This window comes from Phytophthora infestans, genomic scaffold (assembly GCF_000142945.1).
Source record: "Phytophthora infestans T30-4 supercont1.39 genomic scaffold, whole genome shotgun sequence".
Classification (NCBI taxonomy): Eukaryota; Oomycota; class Peronosporomycetes; order Peronosporales; family Peronosporaceae; genus Phytophthora; species Phytophthora infestans.
Genome location: NW_003303720.1, coordinates 626,847 through 641,739, shown reverse-complemented (window position 1 = coordinate 641,739; position 14,893 = coordinate 626,847). Strand labels below are relative to the sequence as shown.

Below are 14,893 nucleotides of genomic sequence, written 5' to 3'. Positions count from 1 at the left end.
GACAAAGATACTCTTGGTGAAGCTGATGCTAATTCGACATTTTGTGAAGCGGGCTAGTAATCGGTCGAGTGTCTCCAAGCAGGCGTCGAACGTCTCCCCTCCAAAACAGATATCATCGACAAACGACCTCCGCTTGAACACCGGAATCAAGGAAGACTGGTCTGGTTCTCCATTAGCAAACATGTCGCCGTCCGGTCCGTTGACCAGGTCTTGGACCGGATCGCAGTCAGCTTGTGATTGGTGGTCAGCTTCAAACTTCGTCAGCTGACTCTGCGTTGAATCGCTGACTCCGCCGAGCTCGACTCGCCGAGTACCCGACTCGGCTTCAGCAATAGCCATTCGTTCGGCAAACAGCTGCCATCCTCCCTTTGGTTGAACGTATCCCCATAGAGCGTTGTCGATCAGTCGCTGGTAAATTATAGGCGCATTCTTCAATCCAAACGGCATGCGTAACCATTCAAAGTGTCCAAGTGCACAGACGAACGCTGAGATCTGCCGAGCTCGGCGTGTCATCAAGACTGCCCAGAATCCACTCGCAGCATCGAGCGAGCAAAACCACAAGTAACTCTCCAATTCGGTAAGCAGGTCATCGACTAGTGGCATAGCGTATTCCATCGGTGTCGTAACTGCATTAACTAATTTATAGTCAATGCATAGCCGAATATCCACACCATTTTTCTTGAGCACTATCACCACTGGCGAGGCCCAAGGGCTGCCCAAGAATGATATCAACCCAGGTCGAAGCAGCCCCTTCAACAACTTGTAAAGTTTGCTCAAGTGGCGGAGAGGTATCCGCCGAGCTCGCTGCTTAATGGGTTCGTGTCCTTGTACGTCGATGTCGCACAATGCTCCGTACGCTGGAGGCGGCAGGGCATTACCACTTGAAATCAATATCCCTTCGTGCTTTTGTAGCTCTGCCACCAATTTAGCCGACTGTGCTGGCGTATGACTACTCGACTTGACGTTTGCAGCGCCATAGTCGAGTTCGGTAGGTTCAACTTCAGTGAGGTCGGGAAGGAAGGCCAGCTCGTGAGTGTAGTCCGTCAATTCCAGATCTGTTCCACTACGCTCAAAGGCGTTGGTCTTACCATCGTCAACATCATCCTCTTGCTCGTCTTCGGTCGCGGCGATAGCCAAGGTAGTGTTGTCTTAGGGTTTCCGTTGGGTCTCTCATTGAGTTGCACTCGTCATCTCCAGCTTGTCCTAAACCGTAGTCAATTCCACAGGGGTCGAACACCGTCACCGCTGAGTTCGTCACTCCGACCTCAGCTATAGTACCTTCCAACAGTGATACCTCTGGTAATTCATGGTTGTCGGCTGCGTCAGGGCCCGTATTCGCTGTGTTCACTGCGATGGTCGATCTGACTCCTGCGTTTTCAAACTTGGCTCCGAGGTAGATGGTATCATCGTCACGCTGTCTAACCTCTTCCGGACCGGTCGTAGTCTCCATAGTCTCCAACGCTGAGTTCGCCGTAGCTGGGTCGTCGTTCGGCTTTATTCCTTCAGGCGGTAATACCTCCCGACTATCATAGTCCTTGGTCGCGTCGGGGTGATCAACCGCTGAGTTGGTTGTGACGGCAGGACTAACTTCCGTGCATGAAACGCGTCCTCGGTATAGCCGACATCATGACAACATGTTGTGGCCACGTCCGAGGCACTCTCAGTGTTTAGATCTGCTGACGCCGAGTCCACTGCCCCCGACTGGATAATGCAGGCTTCCGGTGTACCCATCGCTGAGTTCACCACGGCTGCAGAACCTGGTCTAATGACTCCAAACTTGGCTCGGTTGTCAGCAACGGGTTGGGCGTCACTTAGGGCGCGTTCCGAGCGTTCTTCAAGATCTCCTTCCGTTATAGCTGAGTCTTCAGTCGCCGACACGTCATCCTTGGCCCTTACTTCAATTGTTCCTTCAACCGCTGAATTCGTGTTGACGTCAGAAATGGCGCCATCGTCTTCAAACTTGGACAGCTGATAGGAGACATCTTGGCCATCGTGTAGCACCGGCGTACGATCCGCTCGGACGTCTTCCAGCTTGAACGCTGAGTTTATAGCCGGGTCACCCTTTGTCACCCCTGAAGTCGATATGACGTCTGCGTTACCGCGACGCCTCTCGTCGTCGCCGGCTTCAGTATCAGCTTCGATCCTTCTCCAGCGTTCGGCGCATGTTAATTCTGGTCCACTTTCCACTGGAGGAGGTCGTCGTTCCACCGCCGTCGGAGTTGGGTATTTTCGTCTTTCCACAGCTGGCGGCTGGTGTGACAACCCGTCTTCGTACAGTCGTTGTTCTTTCTGCAGCAAATCTTTATCCATCGCCGGCTCAAATGCCAATATCTGCCAGTCACGGTATTTCGCCGAGCTCACGCGGACATATCTCTCATCGGCCAGTACTCCGTGTGGTTGCCATTTTATCACATAAAAGTGAGGTGGGCACCAGACTGACGTCGGTCGTACGTTCGTAATCAGGACATGGGTTGGTCTTCCTCGGCGATTAAAAACAACCGTTGGAATCCAACCCTTCGTCCGTCGCACCCACAAGTCATGCGTCGACTCACTGGGCTGTCGCTTGGGCAATTTGAACTCAGCGGTCATTCGACTTTCGATTGTTAGCCCGTCTGGGGGCCCGCATGGGACATTTGGTCCGAACTCGGTCTTGGTCGGCGCATTACTTGATTGGATGAGTGGGATCACCATCTCATCGGGTAGCTTGACCGCCGAGTTGTACAGATCCAGACGGATCCCAGCTGGGATCATAAAGTCGGTGCCGAGAATCAAATCGACTCCGGCATGATGAGGCATTATCCATACTTCAAACTCGTATGCCACTTCCCAGCCGAGTGTCACCTTCACCACTGCTCTTGACGTTGTCACCATCCTGTCTTTACTTATTCCTTGTATGTCAATTCGCTTATCTCGGCTGGCCACTCTCTTGAGACGCAGTTTCCTCGCGAAGTACTCACTGATCGCCGAGACATTTGCTCCGGTATCCAATAATATCTTGGTCCTTCGGTCGTTCACTGCACCCAATACGAGAGCTCTCATTCTAACTCGGCGATCAAACGTCTGTGCTGACCACCATCCCAGCCGTTCTCCTGGAAGCAGCTTCATGATTCTGGTACGATGCACAGCCTGGTCTGACTGCCGAGTTACACTTGCAATCGCTCGGTTGTTATCCTCTAACTCACCGAGCTCACGTTCAATTCCGTCGATTTCACACATCCAATTGCCATCCCCGCTTCTTCCCTCGGGCCGTCCTGCTTCGCCTACGAAGGCAAACAAGAAGTTCGCCTCAACTGCAGGTTCAGCTGACTGTGGCAGCTCGGCATATTCCAACCCAGTCAGTGTTGGCGGGCCGCCGAGTTTAAATCACTCGGCGCCTAAAGGTTTTGCAGGTCTTCTGGCACTTGCGACTTGTCGACAGAGTTTTTTTACGAACGCAGCCAGCTTCTCGTATTGACGAAACAGCTCGCACTGGCCGCCTGCATGGACTTGTCTGCAGAATTTGCAGCGTCGTCGACAGTAGTGAGCCGAGTGCCCCATTCGTCCACAAGCTGCACAAGGTCCACGTTGGGTGTTGTCGCGTGATCCATCTCCACGGTTCGACTGTTCTCGTTGGTTGTACGGTCGCGGAGGTCGGTTCGCTGAGTTTCCCCAACTTCGATTTGAGCCATTCCGGTCTCCGGCCAAGTTCTCTCGGCGGTCCGGTGTATTTCCTTTATCATTGGAAACGCCGGCGTCTATGTAGTCGTCGTCTTCCGCTGAGTCGTGTCCTCCGGACTAGTCCACATCATCCCATTCGTCTTCGGAGTTGTACGGACTCGGCGGGTTCTGATCGATGAGTTCCTCCCCGTCGGAGTCAGCGTCAACGACAGTGACTCGGAGGTCGCGGTTTTCTTCCTTGCGACTGCGGCTCTCATCTCGACGTCCATCTCGGCGTTCAACTCGGCGCCTCTGATCCTTCCGCTTGTCATCTCGGCCTCGTGCGATCACGAGTCGGTAGCGTTGCTTCTTGCGCTTCTCGCCGAGGATCCGACGATTGATTATCTGTTCTACCTTACTGATGTCTTCCAGCTGCAAGGGGTACATCAAATCCATCACATCGTCATCACCACAATGCAGCAAGAAGTGTTCGACATGGTCAGCCGCGTCGGATCCACCCTTCTCGTACTGGATCTTGGCTGTCCGAGCATACCCGTTGAGTCGGATCAGGAAGTCGCAGATCGGTTCGTTGACTTTACGTCTCGCCGAGTAGTAACGAGTGCGGGCGGATTGGTCAAACTGTGAGCAATAATAATCCAGGAACGCCTCGCTGAGTAGTTTTCAACGTCGCTGAGTCTTCTTCGGCAGCTGCCTGTACCAACTCTTCGCCGCGCGTCCCAAGCATAGCGAGAAAGGCTCGCACCATGCACTTTGGGGCATCCTGGTGCTCTTCATCTCGTAGATGAACCGCTTGAGCCACTGGAGCGACGCGTCAGAGCGGTAGCGCTTTCCTTCGAACTCGGCGATTTTGTCGAGCGAGGCGTGGGTTCGGACTTCTAGGTACTGCGTCGAGTCCTCTTCAGCCGCGTCAAAGCTCAAGTTTCGAATGTAGTCTTTCACGGTTTCTTCACGGTTGCCTCTCACGTCGAAGGCGTCGCCGTCTTCTTCATCCTCCTCGTAAGCCTCAGCCTCATCTGCAGCGTCATACAATTCACGGTAGCGACCAACATTCCGCTGCCCACGACCCGGCGCTCGCTGAGTCGGGTTTAGCTTCATTGGAGTCAGCACGTGGGAGTCTTCGAAGTACGGAGTCCCTTGCGTAGCGCGGAACACGTCACGTCTCTTCGTCTCCGGGGTTTTCGGCAAAGGAATCTTGCTTGGGTCTTCGCCGAGTGGTTTGAACTCGGCTGTACACCTTCTTCGTTCCACCAGGGGCCTTCTCCAATCCAAACGCCACTCTCAACTTCTTTTTCCATTGCCAGAGCTCAGCTCCGCCACGGGTCAGACTCCAGTCGGACAGGATGAGGCTGTTCGGTCGGCTGTTGCACCGATAGCCCATCGCCTTCAGCAACAACACAGTTTCTTCCACCAACTAGTTGATGTTGGCTGCACGTACCGGCTGAGTTAGCTCGGGACCCAACATCGGCCACTTCGCCTGCGCCATCGCCACAGGCGCGAACATCATCATCCATTCCGATCTCGTTCTCATCTCCTCGCCGAGTCGAGCCAACACTTGATTGGCGCTCGGCGTATCGGCGTTCCTCGTCGCTTTCGGAATAAGGGGCGGACGGTCCCCTTGAGCAACGCCATGTTCTTCTTCATCTTCTTCATCGTCCGCACCTTCGTCGAGCTCGGCGGATAAGTTGCGCTCGACAGGACGTGGGGCTCCCATGCGTCCCACCTGCAGCGTCAACTCTTCCACCTCGCCAAGTAGCTCGGCGGTAGTCTTCATTTCTCCAAGCTCAGCGGTCTCGGCCTTCTCTTCATACTCTCCTTCACTTGCATCTCCGTTCTCGCTCTCCTGGTCTTGGCCATCCTCGTCAAACTGGACGGTTCGTCCCACCTCCATCGTCATGGCGATGAGTCGTTGATCCGCCGGGTCCGACCCCGCGAGAGGCGATCCTCCAGCCGTCGCTGGGCTTCCGTAGCTCGGAGTTGCTGATCCCTTGACCATCTTCACTCTTCTCTTTCTCTTAACTTGGTTAGCTGGCACCTATAAAAACAAGCACACACTCCTGTTCCCGGGTCGCGGCACCAGTTGTGGTGTAGTAGAACACACAAATACCGTCAGATGTGGATTCCTTACACAAACCACAACGAATCGCCGAGTTAGGTCGGCGGTTGTACGGCCTGCGCAGAGGGTGGCCCCCTCGCGGTCCGGCCCTTCCGGGACAGACGAGTGGCTCGCTTCCACTCGGTTCCGACTAACCAAGTCAGATCACTTCCGAGGCTCCGCCGAGTTTGGCTCGGCTGAGCTCGTTCACAACCCTGTGCCCTTCACCAAAGGATGAACGACGGCGCGCGAGCGCTTTTACAGGTCACCGAGCGCGGAGGCTGCTCAGCTAGAAGTGTTACGGCACCCGGGCTATCCGACGTACCGGCCCGCTGAGTATGCGGGATTTTCTCTCGCGCGTAGCGAGACTTTGTCCTACCCGGACCGACCTAATCTCTTGGCGCTACCAATCAATACCCTACAAGCTATGCCTCTCGAGTATTGACGGCAGGCATAATCCAGCCCTATGCAGGGACTTACCGGAAAGGTGTACACGTGTCTTGGACTAGATAAATTCTGCTCTGTTATCTTCTGGAAGCCCTTTCGGCTCCCCTATTTAATCCTATGCTTCTCATACAAATATCTAGTGAAATGTAGTCGTTTCGGATCTCTACCGACCCTTCAGCTGAGTTCCGGCGACCGTTGAGCTCAGCGGCTATCCGGATAACATATCCGGACAGATCGCCGAGTACTTACCGTGATCCTTTGCTCCTAAGCTCTGGGTTATCAGACCGAGCCGATTCTTGACCTAAAGCAGGTTGGCGTTTGGTCGAATCTGGAAATCCCTACACCACACAACATAGTGCGAAAGGTTCTGAAAGAGCATGTCTGCGAATAAGAAGCTGTCTACTATGCTGGAAACACTGTCGATCTTCGATGATTACGCTGTGCTCGTTCTTCGACATCAAATGACATTACGAGTGGAGCGGTGATAAAGACAGCTGTGCAGAAGTTAGCTTTCGAGCTGTGGGGCGAGATGCTTTGTATGGATTGGACGTACGGAGCGAACAACGTGGGGTTTCATCTTGGTAAGTACGTTTTGTTGATGCGCCCTTATCGCAGGTGGTGCAACCTTATCTTTAGTATTACAGTATTCTTAAAGCTATTACCTGCCGTTTTGTTTGTAGGAAGTCTTCTTGTCACTAGTGTAACAGGACGTGGTGTACAAGTTCTTGTTTTTATTGCACTCGATGAAAAGATAGAGACGATGGAGATGATCTTGGAGTATTTCAAGAGAAAGAACTCGCAGTGATCTGCGATCGAGACTTTTGTGATTGACAAGGAATTTAAAGAGGGGAGAGCTCTGCAGAAATGCTTTCTCGACGCAACAGTGCTATTGTGTCAGATCCACACTCTAGCAAATTGAAAAAAAAGTCGTAAAGCGCGCCAAGTATGGCTCAATGGATCTCAGAGGGACGAGTTCGAGCTCTCAGTGAAGCATATGATGTACAGTTCGACCACGGAGGCTTTCAATCGATCAAGAGACGGGTTTGAAAACATTTAAAAGGGCGAGTGTCCTGACATCTACCAGAAGTCCTGCCCAAATATTTTTTCAGTATTTCGAAGATAATTGGGAGTGGTGTAGTGTGATGGGGTACAACCATGGGCGTGGCAGCTACTTTACGGCTAGAAATACGACCTTTAACAGAATCGAGAGCAATTGGAATCAATAGTAGCGACTTCTTGGCAGAAAAACAAGATTTGATCGGACAATTGCTTTTTTTTCTTCACAGAACCAGTTTAATGTTGTGTACCATTTGCTGACATATCTTCGCAAGTTCTCAAGCCAATCTCGGTGAGTCGGATCCGTCTCACCTTTTTTGCATCTTGTTGCAGCCCGCTTATCGAGCAACAGTCTCGAGAAGGTTTCGGCACAGTGGGATGTGTTCAAAGGGCGAAGCTAAATGTGTGCTGGTCGGTCTTTCGCAATCTGATTGGAAGGTGCAGCTACCTGGACAAGAAGCAAAGGTAGATGACCTCACGTGGTCATGCAGCTGTCTGTTCTACAAGAGTCGTCGCCTGCCATGCCAACATTTTATGATGGTCGCTCGCAAAGCTCACGGATTCAAACAACTTCCAGCCATTGCAAGTCGGTGGAGTATGGCACAAGCCAAAGAAATGTACGATTCTCTTACAAAGCGTTTATAGCCCCTACGGCGAGTAATTAATGTGGTGAAAGCAAGACAAGATCCTGTTATGCACCCCAAGCCGATGCAGCACCATTAGCGCCCGATTTTTCTCTAATATGGAAAATTGTGTGGCGTTTGTGCGCCTACGGAGAGAGGAACACGCGGGTATATTTGTATTATCGGATGCTGAGAAATACGCAAGAGCTCAAGCTCTATTTCAACCGCTTATTGATAAATTGATTAAGCTATCTACCGTCGAGTTTTATGAAGAAATGAACAAATGGAAGAGCGTTGTTTACACCGAATCTGGGGACACTAGTGGTGAGAGTTCCTCTATTGACGACGGATCCAGTGGAATAGAGACGGACAGCGATCCCGATAGCTTCTTCGACCAGCTCGATTACGCTGCCGTAATTACGGATCTGGAGGCGGACCAAGCGCTGGCTATGAAGACCAAGCGATTCTGGATTTGTGCGCGAAATCAATGTTGGTGAGCGAGATGATGAAAGTCTAGAAAGCATGGAGTCTCTTTCTCAGCCCGAGTCCGACGCGGTCGATCGGGTGAGATCATCCAAAGCTGAGCTCCAAAGATGCGAAGGGAAAGGTTAATACCAAGTCGATGATCACTCTGCTGTCATGAGTGTTGCGAAGATTTTTCTTACTGTTCAAGATGAGACTAACCAAATTTGTTTGAAGTACTTCGACTACCCCTTCCAAAACCCAGGACAAAAAAGAAGACCAAGCAAGGGTGGAGCACGGAACAGCCCAAGTTTGCTGCTGTTTTGGTCTCCGCCGATGTCACGACTACGCTGACTCAAATCATCCAATGGGCGAATTACTGCCCAAATATGGAGAAGGTATCGAATGTTCTTGATCAGTACGCTGTGCGGATGACAGACGAGTTTATTTTAGCCCGTACGGCTGCGTGCTAAGTCGCCAAAGTAGCAAGCGACAGCAAATTCATTGACCATACCTTCGTCATACCAGACGTCCTTTTGAAAAAGACCGATGCTGCCATGGTGCAAAAGAGAGAGAGAGAGATGCTGGCGCAAGATGATGAAGCCGCGCCGTGGCGATTATTGGTTTCATTCGGGTCAAACTATCTCGTTCTGCACAGGTACGCGGAAAACTCGCGAAGATCTAGAATGATTCATGAGAGTTATGGGTGCTGTATATGTATCCCTATATTTGAGTGTAGTTATTAACCATGCCTGTATGGGTGTGTACTAGTTTTTACCTGCACAAAATCATGCAGATCTACGTACTCAAAGCAAAAGCGAGAGGTGCAATGGAGATATGAAGTGGCTAAAGCAAGAATGGCGCCTAGTACAAGCCCACCCCGTCGAACCCTTTTCACTGGAGGGTAAAACTAGTGGATTGATCTACTCTGCAGCTGCAAAAGCATACGAAAACCTGGTCGAGGCAGTGCGAACGAAGTATTCCGGGCTCTCGTTAATGACAATGTTAAAGATCTAATCCGTTTCTTCTTTTATCAACTTTATCGATATTACGACTGGTATTGCTCGCGATGTCATGGTGAGCGATGCGGTTATCGACATCTCAATTAACATGATCGCAGATACATTGGCGGTTTGTGTCGCGCTGTCGTCCTTAATGCGGTGACCCACGGCACCCAAGAAGTGGCTTTCTGAGACGCCATTTGTGAATATACCGATGCATCTCAGCAGAACTCACTAGGGAGTCATTATTGTGGAAGTTTCCTACTCTGCGGGTACATTTCTTCGAGCCACTACACCATCAAATCAATCGGAAACAAATCAAGAGCACATGGAGGGACAAGCTTTGGCCTTACCTGGAAAAGTGGCATTCGGAAAGTGGAGCAAAGGAGCCATTTCCAAATAAGATTGTTAAAAACTGGATTAATGAGCCAACCCAGTCTGACGGCACCAGTTGTGGACTTATTATTGTTGGTATGGCTAACGCTTTTGTGCGCAACGCACACCGATTCAAGCGACACCGCATCACGGAGGCGTACATGCGCGTTATGTGGTTGAGACTGATGTGGCTGCTACTGTGTGCGACAAAGCGGACCCAACCCAGTGACGGAAGCGTAGCCGACATGCAGAGGACGAGCCAAGAAAGTAGCAAGCTGCTCAACAAAATAATGAGCAAGACAACTGCATATAGCACTGTGTATCAATGTTGTCAGCGTCAATAAAAAAATAAAAAGCTGCTTTACTCATCAGCATTGTCCACATGTGCACACTTTCGCTTGCTGAAAGATTCAACGTTAGGCTACCACATCACTTGTTTCTTGATTCGTGCAGTAGGATCCTGATAACTTGTCCCATTAACGCTCCATACGACGGAGTACAGCCACTTGACCTAGGGACAGCGTCGACACGTGCACTTAACTCGTCTATGACCTCGGTTTCGCGTAAAAGCATTGCTTCAAACTCCTCGCGAGCATACTGCAGCTCATTTAGTGCCTCAACCACCATACACAACTTGTCTTGCATCTCCTGAAGCTCTTGGGCTCTGGAACGTAGCAGCTGGAGCGCCAAGACTTGGAGATCCATCGTCCTTGGTCTTTGCTTAATAAAAAAAGCACGTGAATCCGAGAACTGAGAAAGGCACGGGAATCAGATAACAGACTTTGTAAATTTGTCATTATAGCTGTCCTTATCGTGAAACTTCGCCTCTGTCCACTGGTCATTTATTCCCTTGTTTAAGGGTGCTCTTCAGATAAAATGGTGCAGGAGTCATACTGTATAAGGGTGCTTGTACGCTGTTGTATTGTTGTAGCCTATGGTGCTCTAACGCCATTCGTGTACAGTACTGCACCCCGTTTTCGCGGGGTGGGCCATATAGGATTTGCAAATAAACGAAATTGAAGCTTAGAAACTATAGTTCATTTGGATTCAGGATCATCACATCCGGAAGTTTATCAAAGGTCCAAGGGCGCGAAAACGGGGTGCAGTACTGTACATGTTTAATACCCTAAATAAATGTACATCACGCGTCTTGAAACTAAATGTTTGTATTAATACTGTGAATTCCGACAGATTTGCTCTTCCGAAAGTAAATTTCCTGTTAATTTCGAGGCGGATTTTTAAATACGATCTAGGCCGATTTTAAAAAAGTGCTAGTATTTTTGTTTTAGTAATACCATTTTAACAGTAAGTTAAAATCATTAGCAAGGACTCATTTAAATACCAAGCTCCTAAATAAAAACATATTCTTATAAAAAACATGGCAGCCTTTCATCTTTGTAATTACAAGCAAACCAATGGCGGGCAAGACTGCAGCCAAGGCTCCGACGTCTGCGCCTCCCGCCAAGAAGCGCAAGGCTTCTTCATCCTCTTCCGTCCCTCTCCTGATTCAAAAGGACATATCCGCGGATGAAGTCGTAGATGCTCACGAACTCGTGTCTCAAATCGACGTCCATAGCGCAACGAAAGCCCGACTGCTACTCACCTGGTTACTGTACCCTGTTACCCCTGAGGAGTTCTACGAGAACTATTGGGAGCAGCGTCCATTGGCCATCAAACGCAACTTTCCCAGCTATTACGACGGCTGGTTCAGTAAACAGGAGATCGACCGCATTCTCAAGACACACACGCTCGAGTACGGCACTGATGTGGACTTGACCAAGTACGTGGACGACACCCGCCACACACTCAACCCGCCAGGCTCTGCAACGGCCAAACAGGTGTGGAAACACTACGATGATGGATGCTCTGTCCGTCTCCTGTGCCCTCAGAAGTTTTCGGACGATGTCTGGAAGCTGCTGGCCACTCTGGAGGACGAATGGGGCTGTATGGCTGGTGCCAATACTTACTTGACCCCGAAGAATACTCAAGGGTTTGCACCCCATTTCGACGACATTGAGGCCTTCTTGTTGCAAACAGAAGGATGCAAGCACTGGAAAGTGTACAAACCGTTGAATGAGAGTGACGTGTTGGCGAGATATCCTAGTGGAAATTTCAAGGCGGAAGACCTTGGCAAACCCACGCTTGAAGTGGATTTGGAACAAGGAGACCTGCTGTATTTCCCACGTGGGTTTATTCACCAAGCACGTGCACACAAGGAGAAACACTCGTTGCACTTGACCGTGTCGACTGGTCAGCAGAATACAATGGGGAACTTCCTCGAGGTGTTGCTCCCTCAAGCATTGGCAGGTGCTATCAACACTAACGTGGAACTACGGCGATCGCTGCCTCGTGACTATTTGGAGTACATGGGTGTCATGCACTCAGACCGTAAAGGCGACCCGGAGAGACAGGCCTTCGCTAACAAGCTCAAAGGGGCGCTTAAGACTGTGCTTGGTGAAGCAATGGGAATGTTAGACGCTGCCTCCGACCAGATGGCCAAGAACTTTCTACTTGACCGCCTGCCTCCTGCTCTTGAGGATGAAGAGGAGAACTGCACGAGCGACAATAGCCCGCTGCAGAAGATTACGGTAAACACCCAGCTCAAGCTAGTCCGTCATGGCGTTGCGCGTCTTGTGATCGAGGATGGTAAAGCTGTGCTGTATCACTGCCGCGAGAACTCCCGCATGCATCACGAGGTGCCTATCTCTCCGCTTGAGTTTGAGTTGGATGATGCCGAAAGTATCGAGTTTATTCTCAACAGCTACCCCGACTACTTCCGTGTTGGCGACATGCCCCATGAAGACCCTCAGGACCAGACAGAGCTTGCGAAAGCATTGTACAAGGAAGGTATTCTCATGTTTCAGAAATCTTAGCTCTGTTACACTTAGAACAGACTCTGTTTCGTTGAGTATACATTTCAACTGTGCCAGCATGCATCCTCACTTTTACGGAGGTTTTACGGATTCTTGCCTCTGGAAAATGCCATACAAGACGAACTGAGCCCGAGCTTGGTCTCCCGCTATCTTCGAGGGCTCCCTTCCAAGAGTACCGGTACAGTAGTTTTAAAAGAGCCCACGATGAAAAATACTTTCTAAAAATCTCTAGGATTGGCTAAAACCTCAAACGGTAAGAACGACCAACATTCTTGTTTTCTCTTCCACGTCTTTTTTTCAAAAGATGTTCATCGGTTGCGTAGCTCACCAGTTTCGCATCATCCGCCGCAGCCTCACGTCGCGCTTGTTCCTCACGTCTCCAAGTTTCGTCATGGCCGACAACCAGGTCGACAACAACATCAGCAGACCACAGAGTGTCGCCACCTTCGCTGCCGGCTGCTTCTGGGGCGTCCAGCTAGCTTTCGACCGTATCCCAGGAGTGCTGGAGACCTCAGTGGGCTACACTCAGGGCAACGTGGGAAGTCCCTCGTACCGTCAGGTGTGTACAGGCCGCACCAACCACGCAGAAGCCATCCGCATTGTGTTCGACGAGTCTCAGACGAGTTACGAGTCGCTATTGAACAAGTTTTGGGCCATCCACGACCCCACGACTCTTAACCGCCAGAAGAATGACAAGGGTACGCAATACCGATCCGGTATCTATTACCACAGCGAGGACCAGCGTAAGTCTGCATTGGCATCCAAGGAGGAGCACCAGAAAACGCTGAGCAAACCTATCGTGACGGAAATCATGGAGGCCAAACAGTTCTGGGACGCCGAAGACAATCACCAGAAGTACCTGGAGAAGGGAGGACAATGTGCAGACAAGGGCTGTGATGTGGCCATCCGCTGCTATGGCTAAACTGAAGGGAGGTGGTGCACAATGCTGCTCTGAGTGACAATGCTTTTTACGGTTAATATTTTTTCCAAGTAAAAAGGACAATATCCACGCAAAAAGTTCTTGTCGATGATATTTATTTGCGATTACTGCCGAAAAGTGTCGATAATCTTCTTTAAGCCTTTTGTAGTGGCACGTTTGCCAGCAGATAGAACGCGGTCGGAGAGTTTTTCTTCATGCCAATCTTTCCAGACGCCGTACTGCATAACTTGAGCGTGCTTCTGGGCTGTCTCAAGTTTCTTAAGACGCTGAGCGAGATACGATATTCCAGATTCCCTGGAAGGATAAGCCAGGAATAAAATAAGTGTTGAGATCTAGCCAGCATGCGCATGAGAGAATTCCTTACGATCCGTTGTCGTAGTTTTCAAGATTTTCGGGAATGCACTCGGCATAGCCATGGGAAACTAGCTCGTGAGCAAAATCTTTTCCCAAGGGCCACTGCAGTGACATCAACAGATCCTTTAGTCAGTTTATCCAAATGTGATCATCCTTTCAAGAACTAAAAGGTGCAACAAACCCTCCGTAATGCGATATTACACGTTGCCACCCTCTCACTTCCTTCGACACTAATTCTATCGACGCAAACAAAAAAATTAATTGCCACATACCAAAGCACCAAAGCTTGCCATGCCAAACTCACCGTTGCAGCAGCTGAATCGTCAAATACCGATGTGACGACACAAAGTTGAACCATACCCACTCCTCCGAGGTCTCATCCACTTGTACGCCAAACAGTCGAACTGCGAGCAGGTCGCTCTCCTTCTTCCCACTTACACTTACTGCCAAACTCTGTGGTAGCACGTCTTGCAGCACCACACGACGAAAGAACGGCGTATGATAGACGTAGAAGATGCTCGGGTCTTGGCGCGACTGGCGAATCAAGCGCACGCGCAGCTTCTTGCGCCTCGCGAACTGCCACAACGGAATATCCTCCACCTTATTGACGCGATTGAGCAAGCCGCTGAGCTTGACGCATGCCCCAACCGAAGCGGCGACCATCACCATGAGCCCCACGCGGAAGAGCGTCAGGTGCGAGTCGATGGTCTGCTGTGTATCAGCCACAATTTGTCCAACTTGGCGGCGCAGATTTTCATCGTTATTCGCACTGCGATCATTGGAACTTGGCGACAGCTTTGTATGTGTGTTATTTATAGCTGTCGGGTGCACTGCTTTATTCTGTGATTCATCACCAGGCTGACTCACGAAAGAAGAAGAAGGCGAAGTAGAATCGTTGATTGACGCCATTTATTCTTGTTGTCCACGTCGAAACTGTGGTGAAATGCATCACTAAGACGGGGCTCAAATTCAGTTTAGTGACTGAGTTGAAGTCGGTTTTTGCTGGTTTTGAA

At 50.4% G+C, this 14,893-nt stretch overlaps 2 protein-coding genes across 2 annotated transcripts; one reads left to right on the top strand and one right to left on the bottom strand.

Annotated features, from left to right (window-relative positions):
* Positions 1 to 11,128: 11,128 nt before the first annotated feature.
* PITG_15871 (nucleolar protein, putative) lies at positions 11,129 to 13,545 on the top strand (the record flags this gene model as incomplete). The annotated part of the gene is made up of 2 exons (XM_002898062.1): positions 11,129 to 12,560; positions 12,910 to 13,545. 2 exons carry the CDS (start codon positions 11,129 to 11,131, stop codon positions 13,506 to 13,508), a joined length of 2,031 nt encoding a protein of 676 aa, XP_002898108.1.
* A 341-nt stretch (positions 13,546 to 13,886) lies between these two features.
* Positions 13,887 to 14,789, bottom strand: PITG_15870 (uncharacterized protein; the record flags this gene model as incomplete). Its single annotated transcript, XM_002898061.1, has 4 exons — positions 13,887 to 13,982; positions 14,062 to 14,116; positions 14,185 to 14,675; positions 14,748 to 14,789. The coding sequence occupies 4 exons, from the start codon at positions 14,787 to 14,789 to the stop codon at positions 13,887 to 13,889; spliced, it is 684 nt and encodes a 227-aa protein (XP_002898107.1).
* Positions 14,790 to 14,893: the final 104 nt, after the last annotated feature.